The 19,937-nt window shown below is 46.7% G+C and overlaps 1 protein-coding gene across 4 annotated transcripts in view; it reads left to right on the top strand.

Annotated features, from left to right (window-relative positions):
• Positions 1-19,937, top strand: part of EXD3 (exonuclease 3'-5' domain containing 3) — a 1,916,540-nt gene that overhangs the window by 1,020,329 nt on the left and 876,274 nt on the right. For all 4 annotated transcript variants that reach the window (XM_069241413.1, XM_069241412.1, XM_069241414.1 and 1 more), the window contains 2 exons: positions 11,062-11,200; positions 11,764-11,971. In XM_069241413.1, the coding sequence (XP_069097514.1) occupies positions 11,062-11,200; positions 11,764-11,971 (347 nt within the window). The remainder of the gene's footprint in view (positions 1-11,061; positions 11,201-11,763; positions 11,972-19,937) is intronic.

Raw genomic sequence — 19,937 nt, forward strand, 5'->3', positions numbered from 1 at the left:
GAGTAAGCAGTCCCATTAATATAGTTCATCAACACTGTTTATGTCCCCTCTTTCTTCATGCAACAGCTGCCTCCTGACTTGGGAGTTCCATTTGTAATTGGATCAGTCTTGCCTGGGGACCTCATTCCCTGAAAATAGAAACAATCTTGTAATGCACACCCGCAACCTGATGAACATATCACCCATGCGGAGACTAAGCATTGATGCAGCTAAAAACATAACATTATACAGACGTCACAGAAAGCATTATTTATAATTCATAAATCCATAGCCAAAGACCGACATGTCAATTTCTGCCTCTTGCAGGATGCCCCTCACCCAGCGTGCTATAGTGGGGGAAGAAACTTCCTTATATGGCTTACACAAAGCAATCAGGAGCTGATGTTCCCCAGCCAGGCAAACGTCTTCCATCAAAACCTCAGAAGCTTTAAGATATCAGATGACACATAACTTCACATTTGCGCAAATTCAGGATAGGAAACAATCCTGGAATTACGTTTTGTTCCTCTGGAAATATGACAGATAACCCCATCTGGGATGAATGCCCTACCTGTAATATCTAGATTTCTAACATCTGAGACTCCTTTGCAAGAAATCAAACACAGCAACATTGCCATCTCAACTGTTTTCTGGAGAGGTACTTATTCTGCGACCAAGAGAGGAAAAGATTGAGAACCTTGTTAACATCCCATATAAATGAATTCCTTGGATCAGGAGGAACCAACAACCTCACACCTCTCATTAACGTTATAACCATGGGATGTGCCCCCACAGGAAAACCCACTATGGGGAGGTGACCTGCAGAAATGGCGGAAAGTATTTACCGACCTGTATACCATCCCATAACTGACCAAGGAAGATGAAAAGTTCAAGATGTGAATGATTCCGTATTCCACTGGATCTGCATCACTCTGCATACACCAACGCAGCCATCGTCTGCAAGCAGACTTGTACCTTTTATTTGTCCCATCACCCTAAGCCTTGAACAAGAGACTGTGAGCTGTTTCCAAAAGTCCTCGGACTTTCCACATAGTTCTGTAATCCATGCCTTGAGGGACAATTTCTCCTCCAGAACCATGTGATGGGGATTCCCCAAGGGATCCAAAGCCTGTCTTCGGTAGAAAGACTGGAAAATCCCAAGAATGTTCCATCATCACTGGAAACTATACCAGCGACCTCTAAAATGGGGTGATCACCCCCAGATTTGACTTTTGTCAATGGACCTGCCCTGCCATTATCAACAGCATCGCAGATGGGGCAAAAAGTGTATGCCGCTCCACATTCCAATCTTGCAGGAATGCAACTGTCGCTGCCACCTGCAGGTCCTGCCTCCAGCTGAAGAAGCAGCCTGGTTGGCAATTGAGGTGAGAGGGGAATAGTTCCACCCAGGACGGCTCCTGGGGCCTCTGAATAATGTGGAACACCTCAGGATGAAGTTGCCATGTACTAAGATCCTGAAGATGCCAGAAATGCCAAGTGGCCACTTCATTGGACCTCCCCGGAAGATACTATACTGTCACCAAAATATTGCAATCCAAACAATACTGCCAGAATCCCTTGGCTAGTTCCACTAGCAGTTTGGAGCACGGACCCCCAAGGTGGTTGATGTACCTCACAGCCAAAACATTGTCCATCTTCAATAGTATTGAACAACTCACCTTGTCCTTCATCTAGCAATTGATCCCGAAAAAGACTGCCAGGAGCTCTAGTCAGTTTATTTGCACAAATTGCTTTTCTGAGGACCTTTTTGCTCTTGTGGACACGCCACCACAGCTGGCCTCCCAACCTGTTAAGCTGGCGTCTGACTCGATAATGATATGCGGACTAGAACTTAAGATAGCACTCCCATTCCAGTCCTCCATGTGAGTCACCCACCGCCTCATTTCCTCTTTGGCATCTTCTGTTAGCAGAATTATCACTGAATAAGTCAAACTTCGCTCAGATAGTGTGCCTTCAACCGCTTTAAAGCCTTGCAATGAAGAGGGCCCAGAAAAATGGCCTGGATGGATGATGCCAACAAGCCCACCAGCCTGGCCAATTGCTGAGTGACATATGTGTGCGGGCCACAGTCTTCTGCAGTTTGCAATGAATCTTCGCCATTTGTTTGGGAAGACAGTTTTGAGGTGGACTCCCATGGGTCGATAACGAAACCCAAGAAGTTTCTTCTCTGAGCTGGGACCAGAAGACTTTTCCGTACGTTGATCATGAATCCCAGCTGCTGCAACAGATCGACCATGATCTGGAGATGGCCTTATAAAATTTGAGGGATTTGCCCATCAGTAAGACGTCATCCAGATAGATGATCTATTGTATGCCCTGGCCATAGAGGAACTCCACCCCTAGCTAGAGAACCTTGGTGAAACAATTGGGGGTGGACGAGAGGCCAAAGGGAAGTGTCTGAAATTAAAGATCCGATAACCCCAAAGGAATTGCAGAAACCTGCGATTAGGCTGGAAGGTAGGCATCTTTGAGATCTAACCTCACTAACCAGTCTCCTTGCCTGAGAAGGTCACGGAAGAGATGGATGCCTTCCATCTTGAAGTGGCGCTATATCAGCCACTTGTTGAACTCTTTCAGATTGATTACTGGGCTTTGACCCCCATCCCTCTTCTCCACCAGGAAGATATTGCTGAGAAAGCCATTCGGGTCCATGACTGAAGGAAGAATCACCCCTTTTCTCAAAAGTTCTGATATCTTCTGCGTGATCAGGGAATATTGTACCCGGGAGAACCTAAAAGAATGCGGCCTGAAATGCCAGACAGGGGACCCCAGGAATTCTAAATGAAATCCCTGGAGTTTTCGACGAACACAGACGTCAGAAGTTACCATCCGCCAATTCTCCTGGAATAATGCCAAACGCCCTCCCACCTTTAGTTGGAAAGAAAAGAGAGTCCTAATCTAGTGACGATCCTTGGGCAGGGCCTCATCCTGTGCCCCTGCTGGGGTGTTGAAAGCATGAGGAGGGGCCAAAAACTCCAAACCTCGCAGGATCTTGCCACTGCGCTTGGCAGGAGACTTGCCTCTCTGGGAGGCATTGGTAAGGAAACGGACAGACAAGTGCCTCTTGTCACATCAGGCCCCAATGAAAACCTTATAAGAAAATGTTTTCTTAATCTTAATAGAGGCTTGTGCCTTGTTATGCAAATTAAAGGTGGCCACATACCTTCAGAGTTCTTTGTTTAAGGGGTCCCTAAAACAACCCCCCCACCACATTGGGACCTGCCTTCAAAGCAGCCAAGTCACCCAGCTTAGGGTCCACTTTGATGAGGAGAGAACACCTCCTCTCAACCTATAACGCTCAGTTGACGATCCTCAGTAAAATTACTGCTCTTTGGGCCCATCCAGAAAGGATCTCAAGTGAGATAAAGGCCCTCAATTGTTTGGCTTCTTCAGCCATATCAAGAATCTCTGTAAGTGGACCAGTCACGTCCAGAAATGTATCCATGACCAGTCAATACCCTTCTTGGGGTCCCTAATGTACTTTGCTAAGAACGTTGCCATCCGTTTGCCAATGTGCGGGATTTGGACCACTTTGCCCTCCAGGGAAGGGGAAGGACATTCTGTTCTCAAGTGGGCCTGAACCTTCTCAAGGCGCTCCCTATGGCGCCCGCAACATAGGTTGCAACCTGCCTGCAAGGGGACCACATAGAGCACCTAGGACGGAGTAAATCATCTGGGTCTAACATGTCCATCCCCAAACTGTCCGACGGAGGAGCAGGAAGTGATCAGGGAAGGGAAGACTCATCTGATGATGGACGCCACAGTCTAGAAGGGCCTGGGTCACCATCTTAATCTCCCTGGGAATCATCATCCCCCACTGTGTTAGGAGAGGGAGGGCCTAGTGCCGAGAGGTCCAGATCAGGTGGCTGTGACTGGGTCTGGAGGAAAGCCCTTTTTAGATTCCCGAAAGCATCCTTATCAATGCCCTGGTCAAGGGGGGGTGTTTTACTTTGTTACGCTGGGTCATCAGGCACTCCGTTCGCATGTGGAGAGCTTGTTGGTGAACTTTGGCCAATCTCTCAATTTTCTCTTTCAAGGGAACTAGTGCCAGAGAGACGGCATGCTGAATGTAAGCCCACACTGCCTCACAAAACTCATTATCAAGAGGCAAAAAAGAGATTGATTTCTCCTTCATATATGACGTTTCAGACTCCTGCATGATAGGAATTGCTGTAGCGCTAGGAAGCCCAGCTAATATGGAGAGTCTACAACTCAATGCAGTGGGAACCAACACCCTTTGAGATTCAGGGGGCAAACAGCCTGGGCTGGTCCCTGTGGTAGCGAGTAACGGCCTATGGACCTGGTAAGTGAGAATGAAGTATTCTCCCTGGGATATGAGACCTCAGATGTAATGAATTTCAGGTCTAAGAAGGCCTATGGGCCTTAAGGACAATAGTGTATTCCATACAGGGCTATGGGCCCCTAGAGAGGAAGAAACTGTTAAACTGGCCCTTGGGCCTTAGGGCTCAAATGACATGACTCTAGCCGCATGCAAGTAATTCTCGGGCCCCACGTGAGGAGCACTGAAACTCGCCCCGCAGCCCGCTAAAGAGAATATAACGTATTATACACACAGACAACCAAAGCCAACTGACAATAACTGTGAAAATGATCAACTATGAGGTTACAATGAAAAACACTTAACTCGTGGTTGCTGAGCAGAGAAGAAAAAGGAGGCATAAACAGTGTTGACCGACCATGTTAATGGGAGTGTTTTTATGATTGGTTGATTTTTTTTCTGCTTTCTCTAAGGTTCTTGGGAAGGTCGTGTTTTTTTGTTAAAAAGGCTGCTGTATTAGTAAGTAAAGAAAGATGAGCATAATCTGATCCTTTGGTCCTGATATAGAATATAAATGAAGGATCGAGGTGGAGGGCACCTAAAGTCATTGCCCCTACTTAAGTAATACTATTATTTTTTTTAAAGTACATTTTGTTTGAGGGTCGCTGACCTCAGTGTGGCTGGGCCCTTGAATTCAGGCCCTGGTTCTGCCAATTTCGGCAAGAACTATGTGGACCATTGTTGGGCCCCCAAACCCTCTGGAGATTCAATAAGGGCCCGTGGTCTGTGTGGATTTGTTAACCCCTATCGGGTTGTGAACCCCCTCAACTCCCACTGAAAAGAAGCTAGCTGCCGTTTGGCCTCCTGAGTGCCATGCACAACAGGAGTTTGGCTGCCTGTCGTGGATTGGCTGCACATGTCTGAAGGCCACCTGCAGAGATTGTTTTAGACATGACCAAGAGTGGACCTTTTGCATAACTCCTAATGCACACCAATAAACACTGTGCAAAGCGACGTATGGTATAATTTCATAGACATTGCATGCAATATATGATGAAAAAAGTCGGTGGGAAAGAACAAGGGTAAGTGAAATTATGGTTACCGTTCGTCAGAACCCCTTGACGTATGTTTCAATAAATCAGAAGCTCGGTTAAAAGAAAATTGCAGTTGTGAGTGTGAATTAAAAATAAAAATAAATTACATTTTCAAGGTATGGTTTGCTCCACAATGCACAACTCGCACAACAGCCAGGCACACCTAAACGTGCACACCAACTCTGGTTTAAGCAAGGGCAAAAGATGCAGCAATGCCATGATTTCTCAACACTAGACTGATATTTAGACTGGTAACTTTGGTTTATTTGCGGACATAGGGCAATGGATGCTGACTCACAGCTGTAGTAAGTGATGATATCGCAGTGCTTTGTGACCTGGAAATTATATCATAACCACAGAGCCCAAGTCCTTCCTCCATCTTGAACTGACTGACCCAGGAGCGGGACTGGTGTGATCATGCACCAGAGTCAGGCATACTTGCATATTTTGTTTCCTAACCTACTGAGATGCAACATACCAGTAGTGACCAGCCTTATTATAACTCTCCTCTAGAGCAGAGTGACTGTTGTGATCATGTTAGGTCAGTGTTTCTTGAAATTAATTCCATCTTAACAGGTCATTGTGACCACACTGACAACAGAAACCATCATCTGTTTTTTTCGTCCACTCTTTATTCCTCATTGATAGGATTTAGACAGTGACTGAAAAGCAGGGACTCAGTCCTGACAAATCTCACTGACCTAGATAAGGCTTCACTAAGGGCAGAAATATATCGAGTTACTAACGGCTTGCCTTGTACAGGCCTTTTAGAACCCTTGTTTTAAACAGTGCAAAGAAGAGACTTATGTTAAAGATATGTGTACAACCATCTCCACCTATGCATATTTAACCTCTTTTTGTGACTAACTCATGCAGTATATGTCTCTTCTCTAATAACACACGATTAGAAGTGAGCATAGCTACTCTTAGTGCGAATGTAATGCTTTATTTAATTAAAAACGTCCTCCCCTCTAAGACTACCCAAGGAGCCTGTTACATATTTAAATAATAATTGGTAGATGCGTGGAGGTACCCGGTCTGGAAGCATGCCATTGAAAATGTGTGAGAGCAAAATTCTTGGAAAGCGGCAGGGTAAAAATCTTTACTTTTCTCACTGTCCCAGTATTTAAACAAATCTCCTTGGTCACCGCCAACCCTTTGGACACCCTGCTACTGTTTTTTTTTTTCATATTTAGGAAAACAAACTGTGTCTTCATCCCTTCTTTCCTTATCGCAGACAAGAAGCACTAAGGACGAAGGGGAGTTGTAGGAAGCTGGCTCTGTATATACTATATCAAAATGAGATATAGTGTGCACAGAGTCCAGGGGTTCCCCAGAGGCTTAAGAGAGGCTAAAGTAGATAATAATAGTGCTCTCTTTTGTGGTAGTGTGGTCGAGCAGTAAGGCTTATCATAGGGTAGTGTAAAGCATTTGTTGTACATACACACAGGCAATAAAGTGAAGCACACACTCAATGACTAATTCCAGGCCAATGGTTTTTATATAGAAAACTATATTTTGTTACTTTATTTTTAGGGCCACAAGATTCAAGTTGCAGGTAAGCACATTTGCAAGTAAGTATCCAACATATGTAACAATGCCACTTTATTTCAATTTGGCAATTTAAATAGCTTTTAAGTAAATGGCAATAATCTGTTTTAAAAGTTGACACAGTTCTAGGGGGGAAGAAAAATTTGTACAGTTTTGAGGTAAAGTCAAGACTTAAAGTTCCAGTCTCAGGGGATTAGGATGTCCACAGGTTGGGTTCAAGTTAACCCCAAACACCCGCCACCAGCAACACAGAGCCGGCTGGGTGCAAAGGTCAAAGTTGAGGTTGGTTTAACATGGGCTCCTGTGGAGACTGGGGGCACCCGGGCTCAGGCCTGCTTGCAGGTAAGTACCAGCATCTTTGGAGGGCAGGCCTGTGAGGTTTAGAGGAGCACTGGGGGGAGGGGGCACAGGTCAGCACCAAAAGCACACCATCAGCGGTGCGGGGGCAGCCGGGTGCAGGGTGCAAGCACAGCTTTGAGCTCTCAATGCCTTTCTATAGGGCGATCCTGGGGGTCACAAAGATGCTGCAGGTGAAGTCCAGGGGGTCGATTCAGGCAAACCAAAGGCTGGACAAGGAGAGGGCCGCCTGCTGGACATTGCTGCACTGAAGGTCAGATTCCCCAAGGCGAGGGGGCTTCGGGTGCAGGGGTACCTTTTTGTGTCTGGTTCGGTCGCGGTCGGGGGGCTCCCCCAGATTCAGGGTGCGGGCTTTGTCGTGGTGGACTGGAGAGGTCAACCCAGGGTGGGCACTTTCTCAGAATCACCTGGGAACCAGCTCTAGTCAGTTGGCCCATCTGGACATGGGCCGTTGGCGTCGGGTGCAGAGTGGGCAGGACTTGCGGATCCTGGGAGATTCTGCAGTCCTTGGATGGAGTTTCTACTTGGATAGGGCCGCTGTCCATGGGAGATCTTAGTCCTCTGGGGTGCAGGCAGTTCTCTGGAGGCTTTTTCATAGGTTGCTGGTCCTGCAGGATGCATCGCCTTCTTTTAGCAGGGCTTTAGAAGCTGCAAACTGGCCGGTAGGGCTGGGGCCAAGTCAGTTTGCGTCTTCAGTCTTCTCTGCCGGGGTTCAGCTTAGCAGGCCTTCTTTCTTCTTGTGAGGTTGCCAGGAATCTGACGAGCTAGGTTCAGGGGAGCCCTTAAATCCTGGATTTAGGGGCCCTACATGGGTGTCAGAGGTCAGTAGCCAATGGCCACTGTCCCTGAGGGTGGGTACACCGTTCCTGTGTCCACTCCCTTTGGGGAGGGAGAGACAGACCTAACCCTATTGGTCCCTGTCCTCCAAACTAAGAGGGAGGATTTTGCAAGGAGGGTTTCACCTCAGCTCTGGACACCTTAGGGGTGGTCCCAGATGAGGTGGCCACTCTTCCTTGCTTTCCCTAATTTTCCCACCGACGTGCCACCAAAAGCAGGGCTTTGTCTGGGGGGCGGGTAGCTCCACTACCTGAGGTGCCCTGACGCACTGTAACAAGAGGCCTGAGCCTTTGAGGCTCACTGACAGGTGTTAAAGTTCCTGCAGGGGGTAGGTGTGAAGCACCTCCACCCAGTACAGGCTATGTTTCTGGCCACAGAGAGCACAAAGGCTCTTACTCCATGTGGTCAGAAACTCGTCTGGAAGTGGCAAGCTGGCACAGGCTGGTGAGCCCTGCACTAGCAGTTTGGCTAACATACAGGACACATCTCTAAGATGACCTCTGGGTGCATTTTCCAATTAATCCAACATCATTGTGGGTTTATTGTGCTGAGAAGTTTGATACCAAACTTCCCAGTATTCAATGAAGCAATTATGGAGCTGTGGAGTTCGTAATGACAAACTCCCAGCCCATATACTCAATATGGCCACAATGCACTTACAATGTCTAAGAATGGATGTAGACATTGTAGCAGTATATTGCTCATGTAGCTATGCCCTCACCTGTGGTATAGTGCACCGTGCCTTAGGGTTCTAATGGGTGACTTACCTGTGCCACAGGCAGTGGTTTGTGAGCATGGCACCCTGGGAGGGGTGCCATGTCGACTTTCTTTTTCTCCCCTCCAGCACACACAAGCTGCAATGGTAATGTGCATGTGCTCAATGAGGGGTCCCACAGGGTGGCATAATACATGGTGTAGCCTTTGGGACCTTCCCTGGCCACAGGGCCCTTGGTAACATCAGGTACCTTTTACATGGAACCTGTGTGCATGGGTTTGTGCCAATTGTGGGAACAATTGTATAGGTTTTGTGAAAGAACACTGGTGGTGGGGCTGGGTTAGTACGATCCCAGCACACTCTGTCAAGTTGGCATCTATATCAGGTAAAAATTGTGTGTGTGGGGTAACCATGCAAACAAGGGCACTTTCCTACAGGAGTCACCCATGATTCAATTTTGGGACACTATTGTGCTTCCTTGTGCCTAGGCAATAGTGATAGCCTCCACCATGTAGTTATATATGGGAAAGGCATTTTTTTGTATTTTTTATTACCATTAGCACTGTTTGACAAATCCGCACACAACCTCCCAAAAACAAAGTTCATCCACTTTGGCTGCTTTATGGAAAGTTTCCATTTTGGGCCTCAAAGGTGCAATTCCCTGTGTATATTTCCACAGGAAACTGTGCTGTCCAATGCAGAAAAATAGCTGCACTGAATTATTTGCCAAAGAAACAGAACATCAGTCAGAAAGTGTGCATTTTGTGATTTGGTGTAAATCCATGCAGCCGATTTGAAGACATTTGTGTTGAAAGGGGGGCTCAGGTTGGGTATGAAGGGGTTAACTTGCATAAATAGCTAGGTATATGTGGAAGTTTGGTTCCACAGAAGTTCAAAGAGACTCCTGTCATGCCAAAAAATTAAAAACTAAAAAATAGACCATTCTGATTAGCTGAGGGAGTTTTTTTTTCTCTCGTGGGTTATTTCATTACCACAGTGCTAGTGCTGGTACTGCATCAGCAAATGATCTAATTGGTTGTCCGCAACATTAAAGAAAATGTTGTGGACATCATTAGAGGATTTGGGGACTCCGTCCTCAAATCCTGGAAATGTTTTCAAAAGCCCACATAAGGGGACAGGGTATGCACACCCTGACCTCCTGGGCCTTGGGGAGAGCTGGTCCCAAACAGACTTCCTTTAAGTTAAAATAAAATAATACTTTTTTGTACTGGTACCTGTGGTACTGCGGTACGGAAAGAAACATTTATATATACAATAATCTGGCCATAGGCCAAATCCTGAAGCCAACTGTGCAGTCTGTAGTCTGTTTCTGGTAGGGTTTGATTGCCTTTAGTGGGTTGGGCGCAGGGCCAACCCACGCTGCATACTGTGGAAGGCTGGGTGCAGCAGTGGAATTGGGCAACTGGGTCGGGGGTTGTGAGCAGTGCCTCGCCAGATGCCAAACCCTATAGCCAACACCTGCTGTGCACAGCTGAGGGCAATGCAGGGCATAGTTCATCCGCCGGCAGCAGATTGATCTCCGGGCTTGGCAATAGGCAAAAACCCTGAGACTAACCCTGCTGAGTACAGCTGGGGTTGGCCACTACCCTGGGGGTTGGGTGCATATTCACTGAAGCAAACAAAGGTTGAAGTGACCTTGCATCAAATGACAACAACAGACTATTGTAGTGCTTTTTGCCCACCTCTAAGAGCCCGCTGTCAATGGCCCAAACACATTAGAACCATACAAAAATAGAGGCACCATCACATTTCTCAAATTGACTATAATCTTTCATTCAAGCATCTGCAAAATTCAGAGCCCAATGTCTTCATCCCTCCTCTCCTTATGCACAGAAGAAGTACTAAGGGCATGCAAACCTCCCCTTAATTTTGGGGTGCCTCCATTTTGCAAAAGAGAAGACTGTTGTCTCTTAGCTAGATCTGAAAGAAGTTCTGAAGGGTTCATTCTTATAGCTACCATGTTATTGAGGGCACAAACGCTCACATATTCTTTTTTTATTCTAAGTGATTTTTGCCTTCATTGAAAACACTCTGTACTCCCATTTGGGGCTTGTGAGTAACTTTGTTCTTTTTATGTGTGTCCCTGTCTCTGGACCAGCAGCGATATTGTTATAAGTGTGGTTTGTAATATGTCACTCTGTCTCTGCATCATATCTTTATTGTTATTGTTATCATTAATTAAGATCTTTCCATTTTATCTATTCCAGGCTGGATATGGAGGAAAAAAGACCTGATGATTTGGAGGAACGAAAGAGAATCTATTACCAGCTTCCCATTCCCAGGGAGAATATCCATTTCTTATGCAGTTTGGAAGAACTGATTGACTGCAAGAGAGAGGTTTTGAAGGTACATGGTGGGAAAACACCGTGATGGAAGGCAAGAAGGCATTATCCATCTTGTATTCTATCCTCTGGTGTAGATGATTTGTATTCTATCATTACGCTTGGGAAGTTATTTAATGATCCTCAAGAAGGCACCCACATGTGAAGTGAACTGCTGAATCAGATTAAATTAAATTAGCCACGGATTGTAACACGTAATGACATACAAATGTCTTAAAGCAAAGCAGCATCTTATTTTGTGAACTTTCATATATATTGCTATCCCCTGGCACTGGAAGAGTTTCCTTGTAAGACGGTTAGTGAATATTAACTGGCTTTATTCAGAATGTACATGGAAAACATCTCTTTAACATAAATTAGAATTACCTGGGAGACAGTGATGGGGATAGTGTGTAGGAAAAGGATACGTCTTGTGGTTTGAGATTCTCCAGTGGGCATTCCTCAAGGCAGCATATTTTGTTCTTCTGGTCCTTGTCTGTCATGTATTATGGTGTCTCTTAATTCTGCTCATGTTCTTTACCTTTTCACATCATACATTTTATGTCTTAAATCTATTTTTTTTCACAGCCTGGCCAAGTTGTGGGGGTCGATATGGAATGGCGCCCATCCTTTGGTGCCCTGGAGCAGTCCCAAGTGTCACTGATTCAAATTGCAGTAAAAGAGCATGTTTTTCTACTGGATTTGTTGCAGCTCCCGAATGAGGTAGCGGGTAGTGCCAGTGAGTTTGCCAGCTTCATCACCGCTGTCTTCACTGATCCGGCCATCACTAAGCTAGGTAACCTCTACATGGCAAACAGCTCGTACGTCACACTCTGCAGTGGTGGAGATAGGGTTTCATGTGAATTCAAAATAGTGAGAAATGAATAGCTGCTCCAAAAAAAAGTGGCAGCTAGTGAACTTTGAAAAGTTGTGTGGTGTAATGTCCTCTCTTCATTGCCTGAGTAAATGATACATGTGAGATGGATCTGCTTTGAAGGGTGTAGTAGGTCTCCCCCGCGGAGATATGGCAAAATCAGGTTAAATTGTTTTTTTAGCACATTTTAAATTATTTGACAAAAACACTATTGGTCCTGAAGGGGCACTCAAATAATTGTACAAAACTTTAATAGCGTGCCTAGCAAATCTAACCCTTCTTAGAAGTGGTATCTTGTAAGAAAATATTGAAAGCGTGGTGGGAAACGATCACATTTTCAGCATAATGTCCTTAAAATCTGGCTTAAGCTAGAAGCAAGTCTGAAGCAGCAACATTAGCATGCTTTTTAGATTGCCTCTACCAGACAGTCAAACTATCTGGCTGCAAAAGACCCTACCTATTGCTTACCATTGATTGGATTTATTGTCACTCATTTGCATCCTTCTTTTTTAATGGCTTTCTTTGTACATCTTGTGTTTTCTTTCCCCTGCAGCAAGGTTTCTTTACTATCCTCTTGTCTGGCTGCCTTGTGTCCTCCTAGTTCTCACTTTTACTGCTCACTGTTTTCTTTTTATGTCGAGCGCACAAGCGCTCTGGCCTGTGTAACCTATCTGTGTGCTTTTAACCTGGCCCACCGCACGCCAATCACTATCACTTGTTCATGGGCTTGCCTTTCAAAAATCCTTTGTTACCATTGGTAAATGCTTTACGATTCTCCCTCCTTGGGGCAGTTTTGTTACCGCCTTGGCCATCGACCCTGTTACATAGGTAATTTCATGTTTGCCGATACGTTTGACTGTGAGTGAACTTCTTTTTCCTTTTGTGTGTCTCCTCCGCGCTCATGCTTATGGCGGTCATGGCAGTTTGAATCGGCTCGCTTAAGTCAACTGTTTTACTTTTCATTTTCAAATTATGGGGCAAGAAAAGCCCAGTTATGGATTTACCACGCTAATAGCTCTAACTTGAGCAGAAACAAGACCCATTGCATTACAAATGCTTGTTTGTTAAGCACTCCATCAGAGTGCATATGTTTTCATGTCACTCCCTCTTGTGTTTGGCTGCCCTCCTCCCCTGCTAAATACCCCCATGATCCCTGTTTGTACTCTCCCCTCAAGTCCGCTCCCTCTTTATACCATATTCTTTTATGGCACTTCTTGCTTCATGTTCCTGTCTCCCTTGTGTGCTTCTCTCCCCCATGTTGCAGTCTCCCACGGGAGCTTCTCCCTCTCCCCATGCTGCTCTCTGCCTCATGCTTGTTCCTAATCCCCATTGCTTTTACCAACCCACTCCTCTGTTGCCCTGCCATCCCTTGTGGAAATACTTAAAATTCTATATAGTAGAATATTCATTGATAGTCATAAATGCTGAATAATTCCCCACTACCTGCGCTGACCACGAAACACAAACTGTGACACTGAAGGCTTGTTTACCATCAGTGTTCATACTGTTGGCAACCCAAAAAAACACCCAAGTTTATCCTTTCAATTCTTGACTCTCATGGTAGTGATGTCAGAAGAGTCCCACAGTTTCTCACGGAAGAGAGATGGGTTGTGAGCTCAGTAATTCGCAGATTAATGTTTTATCTTTGTCCAGTCAGCACCATAACTTTTAAAAGGGTAAGCATTTTAATCCTGCTGAGACTTTTTCACCCCAGAGCGGTGTCCTTTTTTGGCTATTTGGCGTAGTGTGTACTTGGGCTTCCTTATATTCCATGCCAAATCTTTGCCCTTTTTCCCCCCAACATTATGGGGATTCTAAAGCTACCCAGGCTTTGTGGATTACCCTGGAGAGGGCAGAGAAAATAGCAAAAATATATCTAAATTGTATTTTTTTGGGGAAAGAATAGGAAAAAGGTGCTCTGCCATAAAAGCTGTGTTTTCCCCAAAAAAATTGCATAAACAAAAGGTTTGTCTCTGTCGAGGTGGGGTTTGCTGAGAGCGAGAGGATGAGTTGGGTATTGTCAACATGGGAGACTATATTGATGTCATGAGTTCTGGCTATGTCTGCAAGTGGTGTCAAGTAGATGTTGAAGAGGGTTGGACTGAGGGATAAGCCTTGAGGGACACCGCAGATGTTGTTCTTGGGTTGTTGGGTGAAGGAAGGGAGACGGATTCTCTGAGTGCTCTTTGTGAGAAGGGGTTCCATCCATCTGTGCGCATTGTCTGTGATTCTAATGTGGTGTAGTTGATAGATGAGTTTGTGGTACGAGATGGTGTCGAATGTTGCGCATCAGGGCGGCTGATTCTCCTCTGTCGAGTAGAATGCACATGTCATCTCTTGCCACAATCATGGCTGCCCCGGTGCTGTGATTGGCTCTGAAACCTGATTGGGACAAGTCTGGCAGGTTGTTTCTTTCCAGGTGTTTGAGTTGGAGGTTGATGGCGTTTGTAGAAGGCTGGCTCAGTTTATGGGGTGTGACATCCTATACTGAGTCCTGGCAACCCTTAGTTGATACTGTTTTAAGGGAGATCCTTTCTCGCTTCCTGGTGCAAACAGTCCTTGTGACCCTGGAGGATGCACAGCCACGGATGTTGCAGAATTCTTGCAGGAGCTGGAGAAACAATGTTGCAATGGGAGACCTCCCAACTGGATAAGAGTCTTCTTTCAGTTCCTAAGGCAGACCAGCAGCGGTTCCGGAGGCCAGGTTGTAGAAGAGCCTTGCAGAGAGTTCTGCTTAGAGTTGTGCTCGATGAATCTTGGGAGCCACCCTCAGAGCCCTTAAGTATCCCTAAAAGGGGTTGGACACTGTCTGCACTGACCCAAATATCAGAGGGGGTTAGGGACCGTCACCCCCCTGGCCTAACCAGTCAGATGGTCTCAGGGGCCTCTGCACATCTTATTTACAAGATGACAGAATCAAGTGGCCACCTGGCAGAGCTCTGTGCACCTCCCTTAGGGAGCTCGACAGGGTGATGGTCACTCCCCTGTCATTTGTATATTTTAATGCCAGAGCAGAAATCAGAGGTTTCTGCACTGATACAAACTGGTTTACGCAAAGAAGGCACCCAATGTGCCATTCAAAGAAGTCTGGTGGGGGTGAGACACCCATTTCAAAGGGAGAGGTGGTCACAACTCTTTCCTATAAGAAATCCTTTGTTCTGATGGATACAACTACCTGTGGATTCCTCACCTAATGAATTCTCCCAATGCGCCAGCATTCAACAGAAATGTTCTTCCCAGCTCTGCACGTTGACGAGGACGACACAATTGCCTGACTTCCACGCGACACCGTCTGACGTCATCGTCGCAATAAGATGACCTTGCCGGCATGCTGACGTCAGTTTTCCCCATTTTTTACGTGCGAACAGGTGACTACCAACTATACATACCTGACATGAATACATCAGTCAAATACAAAACAAAACCTTTAATAAAATATAAACATAAAAATATCAAATATATTTATTAACGTGTGTATATATATATATATATATATATATATATATATATATATATAATATATACATGTATCCACGTATACCATCAAACATATATACACCTCTTTATATACATACACACCCTAGGATATCTTGGTAAGACCAACCAGGCAACAGGGAGACGGGTGGGACCTTGAGGAATCCACAGGTAGCTAGTGTATCCACCGGAAAAGGCATTACCGAAGGTAAGTAACTTGTTCTTCTGATGGATACAACTACCTGTGGATTCCTCACCTAATGAATAGAGTCCCAAAGCATTACTGCACTCGGTGGCGGTGCCTGAATGGTCACACCAAGAAATCCTGCAGCACGAACCGTGCAAAATGGCCATCCATCCTAACCTCTGAATCCAAGCAATAATGCTTTGCAAAAGTATGGAGGGAAGACCAAGTTGCGGCCTTACAAATATCAGCCACAGGAACACCTCTAGCCAAAGCCGAAGAGACCGACTTAGCCCTGGTGGAACGGGCTCTAATTCCAACAGGAGGAACCTTCTTTGCCAAAGAATAACACATTTTTTGCAAAGAATTACCCACGTTGATAGTGTTCTCTTGTGGACCGCCTTGCCTTTCCTCTTCCCGACGTAGCCGACGAAGAGCTGATCTTCCACTCGGAACTCTCTCGTTCTCTCAACGTAGAAGCTTAAAGCCCTTTTAGGGTCAAGCCGATGAAGTCTCTATTCCTCTTTCGATGGATGGGGAGGAGGATAAAAGGACGCAAGCGTAATGGACTGCCCTAAATGGAAGGATGTAACAACCTTCGGAAGGAAAGCCGCCCTGATCCTCAGCACCACTTTGTTCATATGGAAGGAAGTGAAAGGGGGTTTAACGCTAAGCGCTTGAAGTTCACTCACTTGCCCAGCTACAAGAAGCACAGTTTTTAACACTAAAAACCTTAAGGGGCATGAATGTAAAGGCTCAAACGGTGAACCCAGCAAGAATGTGAGTACTAAATTCAGATCCCATTGAGGCATAATAAAAGGAGAGGGAGGGAACTTATTAGTAAGACCTTTCAAGAACCTTACAACTATAGGGGATTTAAACAAAGAGGGTTGATCAGGAAGGCCCAGAAAGGCTGACAGCGCCGACAAATAGCCCTTAACAGTCGCAACTGCACAACCCCTCTATGCCAAGGACAACGCAAATAATAAAATGTCCGACAAATGGGCACGTAAGGGAATTTTGTTCTCTCCACACCAAGCCACAAATTTTGCCCATCTGCCAGCATAGATTGATTTGGTGGAGTGTCACCTGGCCGATAAAATAACGTCCACCACCTCTGGCGGGAGAGAAAAGGAACTCAGATTGCCCGTTCAATCTCCAGGCATGCAGATGCAGACTCTGGAGGTGGGGGTGTAGAACCTGCCCCTGTGACTGCGAGAGGAGGTCTGGCCTGTGAGGGAGACAGAGCGGAGGGCACAGTGAGAGTTGGTGAAGGTCCGAGTACCACACCCTCCGTGGTCAATCCGTAGCTATTAAAATGACTTGTGCCTGGTCTTGGCGAATCTTCCTCAAAACCTGAGGAATCAAGGGTATGGGGAAAACGCGTAAAGCAATTGAGCAACAGCAATTGAGCCTTGGCCGTGCCAGGACATCTCAAACGCTTCCCCCAACACCCCTTGCACCGGATACTGGAGGCTGCAGAACGACGGGCAGTGCGCATTCTCCCGAGTGGCAAACAGGTCTAACTGAGGAAATCCCCACATTCTGAAGATGTAAAGGATCAGGTCCGGATGGAGACGCCACTCGTGATCGGCTGAGAAGTGCAGACTGAGACTGTCCGCACGTACGTTTTGAACCCCGGCCAGATGCTTTGCTACTACGCAAATCTGATGGTCCTGAGCCCAGGACCAAAGCCATAGAGCTTTTCTGCAGAGAAGGTACGACCCTACTTCTCCCTGCTTGTTGATGTACCACATCGCATTAGTGTTGTCCGTCAGGACCTGTATCGACTGACCGCGAAGGGAGGGGAGGAAGGCCTTGAGAGCCAACCGTATCGCCCCCAATTCCAACAGATTGATGTGAAACATCTGTTCCACTGAAGACCAACGACCTTTGATCTCCAGGTCCCCCAGATGAGCTCCCCACCCTAAAGTGGAAGCATCCGTTATCACCGTGGTCACCGGAGGCGGCAGTGAGAACGGCCTTCCTTGGGAAAGGTTGCCGTCCACAGCCCACCATCGTAAATCCGCTGCAGTGTCTCTAGAGATCTTTATCGACACCTCGAGATCCCCTTTGTGTTGAAACCACTGCCTGCGGAGGCACCACTGAAGAGCCCTCATGTGCCAGCGTGCATGAGTGACCAACAGAATGCATGAGGCGAACAGACCGAGCAGACAAAGGACCTTGAGGACTGGAACAACCGCTCCACTTTGAAACTTTGGAATCAATGCCTGAATGTCCTGAATCCGCTGACGCGGAGGAAAGGCCCAATTCAACGTTGTGCCCAGTACAGCCCCTATGAACAGGAGGCGCTGAGAGGGCTCCAGGTGAGATTTGGGCACGTTAACCGAATAGCCCAGATCGAACAACAACTGGGTTGTCATCTGCAGGTGACGCAACACGAGCTCTGGAGACTTGGCTTTGATCAGCCAATCGTCCAGTTAAGGGAATACCACTATCCCCTTCCTCCTGAGATGCGCTGCAACCACCGCCATCACCTTCGTGAAGACTCGAGGCGTGGATGTAACACCAAAAGGAAGGACCACAAACTGATAGTGTTGCGTCCCCACCACAAACCGGAGATACTTCCTGTGCGACTTGAGAATAGGGATGTGGATTGAAGCATCCTGCAAGTCGACAGACACCATCCAATCCTCTTCGTTCAATGCCAAAAACACCTATGCTAGGGTCAGCATTTTGAACTTCTCCTGCTTGAAGAACCAGCTCAAAACCTTCAGGTCCAGGATAGGCCTCAACCCACCATCCTTCGTGGGGATCAGGGAATATCTAGAATAACAACCCTGACCCCTTTCCTGCTCTGGAACCAACTCCACTGCACCTTTTGATAGTAGGGTCTGAACTTCTTGTTGCAACAACAGGAGATGGTCTTGTGTGAAAAAGGAGGGACGGGGAGGGATGGCAGGAGGAAACTCCCGACAGGGAAGTGTGCGTAATCTTTCTCCACAATATTGATGACCCAGGAATCTGATGTGATCAGCTTCCATGTGCAGAGAAAACAAAACAACCTTTCCCCTACAGGAGACGTATGGGAAGGAATGGACGTGAGGACTAAGGCTGCTTTCCCTGTTGCACCCCCCTGGAGGAAGAGGCAGGGTGCTGCTGAGTGGCTCCTCTGGTTCGAACTCTACCCCTCCCTCTAAATGACCTATAGGGAAGCATAGATGGTTGTTGGCCTGCAGGCCGGAGTCTCCCCCAAAAGGAAGAGCCTCGTCCAAACCCCCTGAACCTTCTAAATGACCTGAACGTGGTGGTGGTTGAAGCCTGCAAACCTAGAGACTTAGCCGTAGTCCTACTCTCTTTGAAGCGCTCTAAGGCAGAGTCAGCTTTCAAACCAAATAGTTTATCTCCATCAAATGGCAAGTCTAAAAGAGTTGTTTGCACATCAGATGAAAAACCAGAAGACCTCAGCCAAGCATGCCTCCTGGTTGTAATGGATGTCCCCATCACTCTGGCCACTGAATCCGCAGTATCTAACCCTGAATGAATGACCCGAGTCGCTGCAGCTTGTGCATCAGTCAAAAGACCCCACATGTCCTGGAGCAAATCTGGCATCTCAGCCTTAGCCGCATCCATCAAGGCATGGATGTATCTTCCTAACACACAAGTGGCGTTAGCCGACTTTAGGGCCATACTGCAAGATAAAAAGATCTTCTTGGCCGACTGCTCTATCCTTTTCGACTCCCTGTCTGATGGAGCCCCAGGGAATGAACCAGGAGCTGAACGTGAGGAGCAGATACCTGAACCGCCAGACTCTCCGGAATCAAATGCTTAGAGAGAAAGTCCAGGTCCCCAGGGGCCACTCATTACCTCCTCGCCACTGATCTGCTAACCGCCGTTGAAGATACTGGTTTCCTCCAAACCTCAATCGGTTCAGTGAGAGCCTCATTAAAAGGCAGGAGCAGCTCTGCAGCAGCCGAAGCCGGATGTAACACCTCTGTGAGGATATTGGTTTTCACCTCAGCTGCAGGTAACTGCATATCTAAAAAGTCAGCTGCCTTCCTCAGCACTGAGTGAAATGAAGCAGCTTTCTCAGTGAACTCGCCTGGAGAAGCCAAGTCCCACTCTGGGGAAGTATTGAGACCGCTGGCAGAGTCCAAACCCTGAAAGTCCCCCAGGGGCTCTGCGATCTCGCCTTCCTCTAGGAGCTGTCTCTGATACTCCTGCTCCTCCAACAGTCTGAAAGCCTTCCTCCTCGAGCACAACCTGGCC

Source organism: Pleurodeles waltl, chromosome 6 (assembly GCF_031143425.1).
Source record: "Pleurodeles waltl isolate 20211129_DDA chromosome 6, aPleWal1.hap1.20221129, whole genome shotgun sequence".
In the NCBI taxonomy this organism is placed as follows: domain Eukaryota; kingdom Metazoa; phylum Chordata; class Amphibia; order Caudata; family Salamandridae; genus Pleurodeles; species Pleurodeles waltl.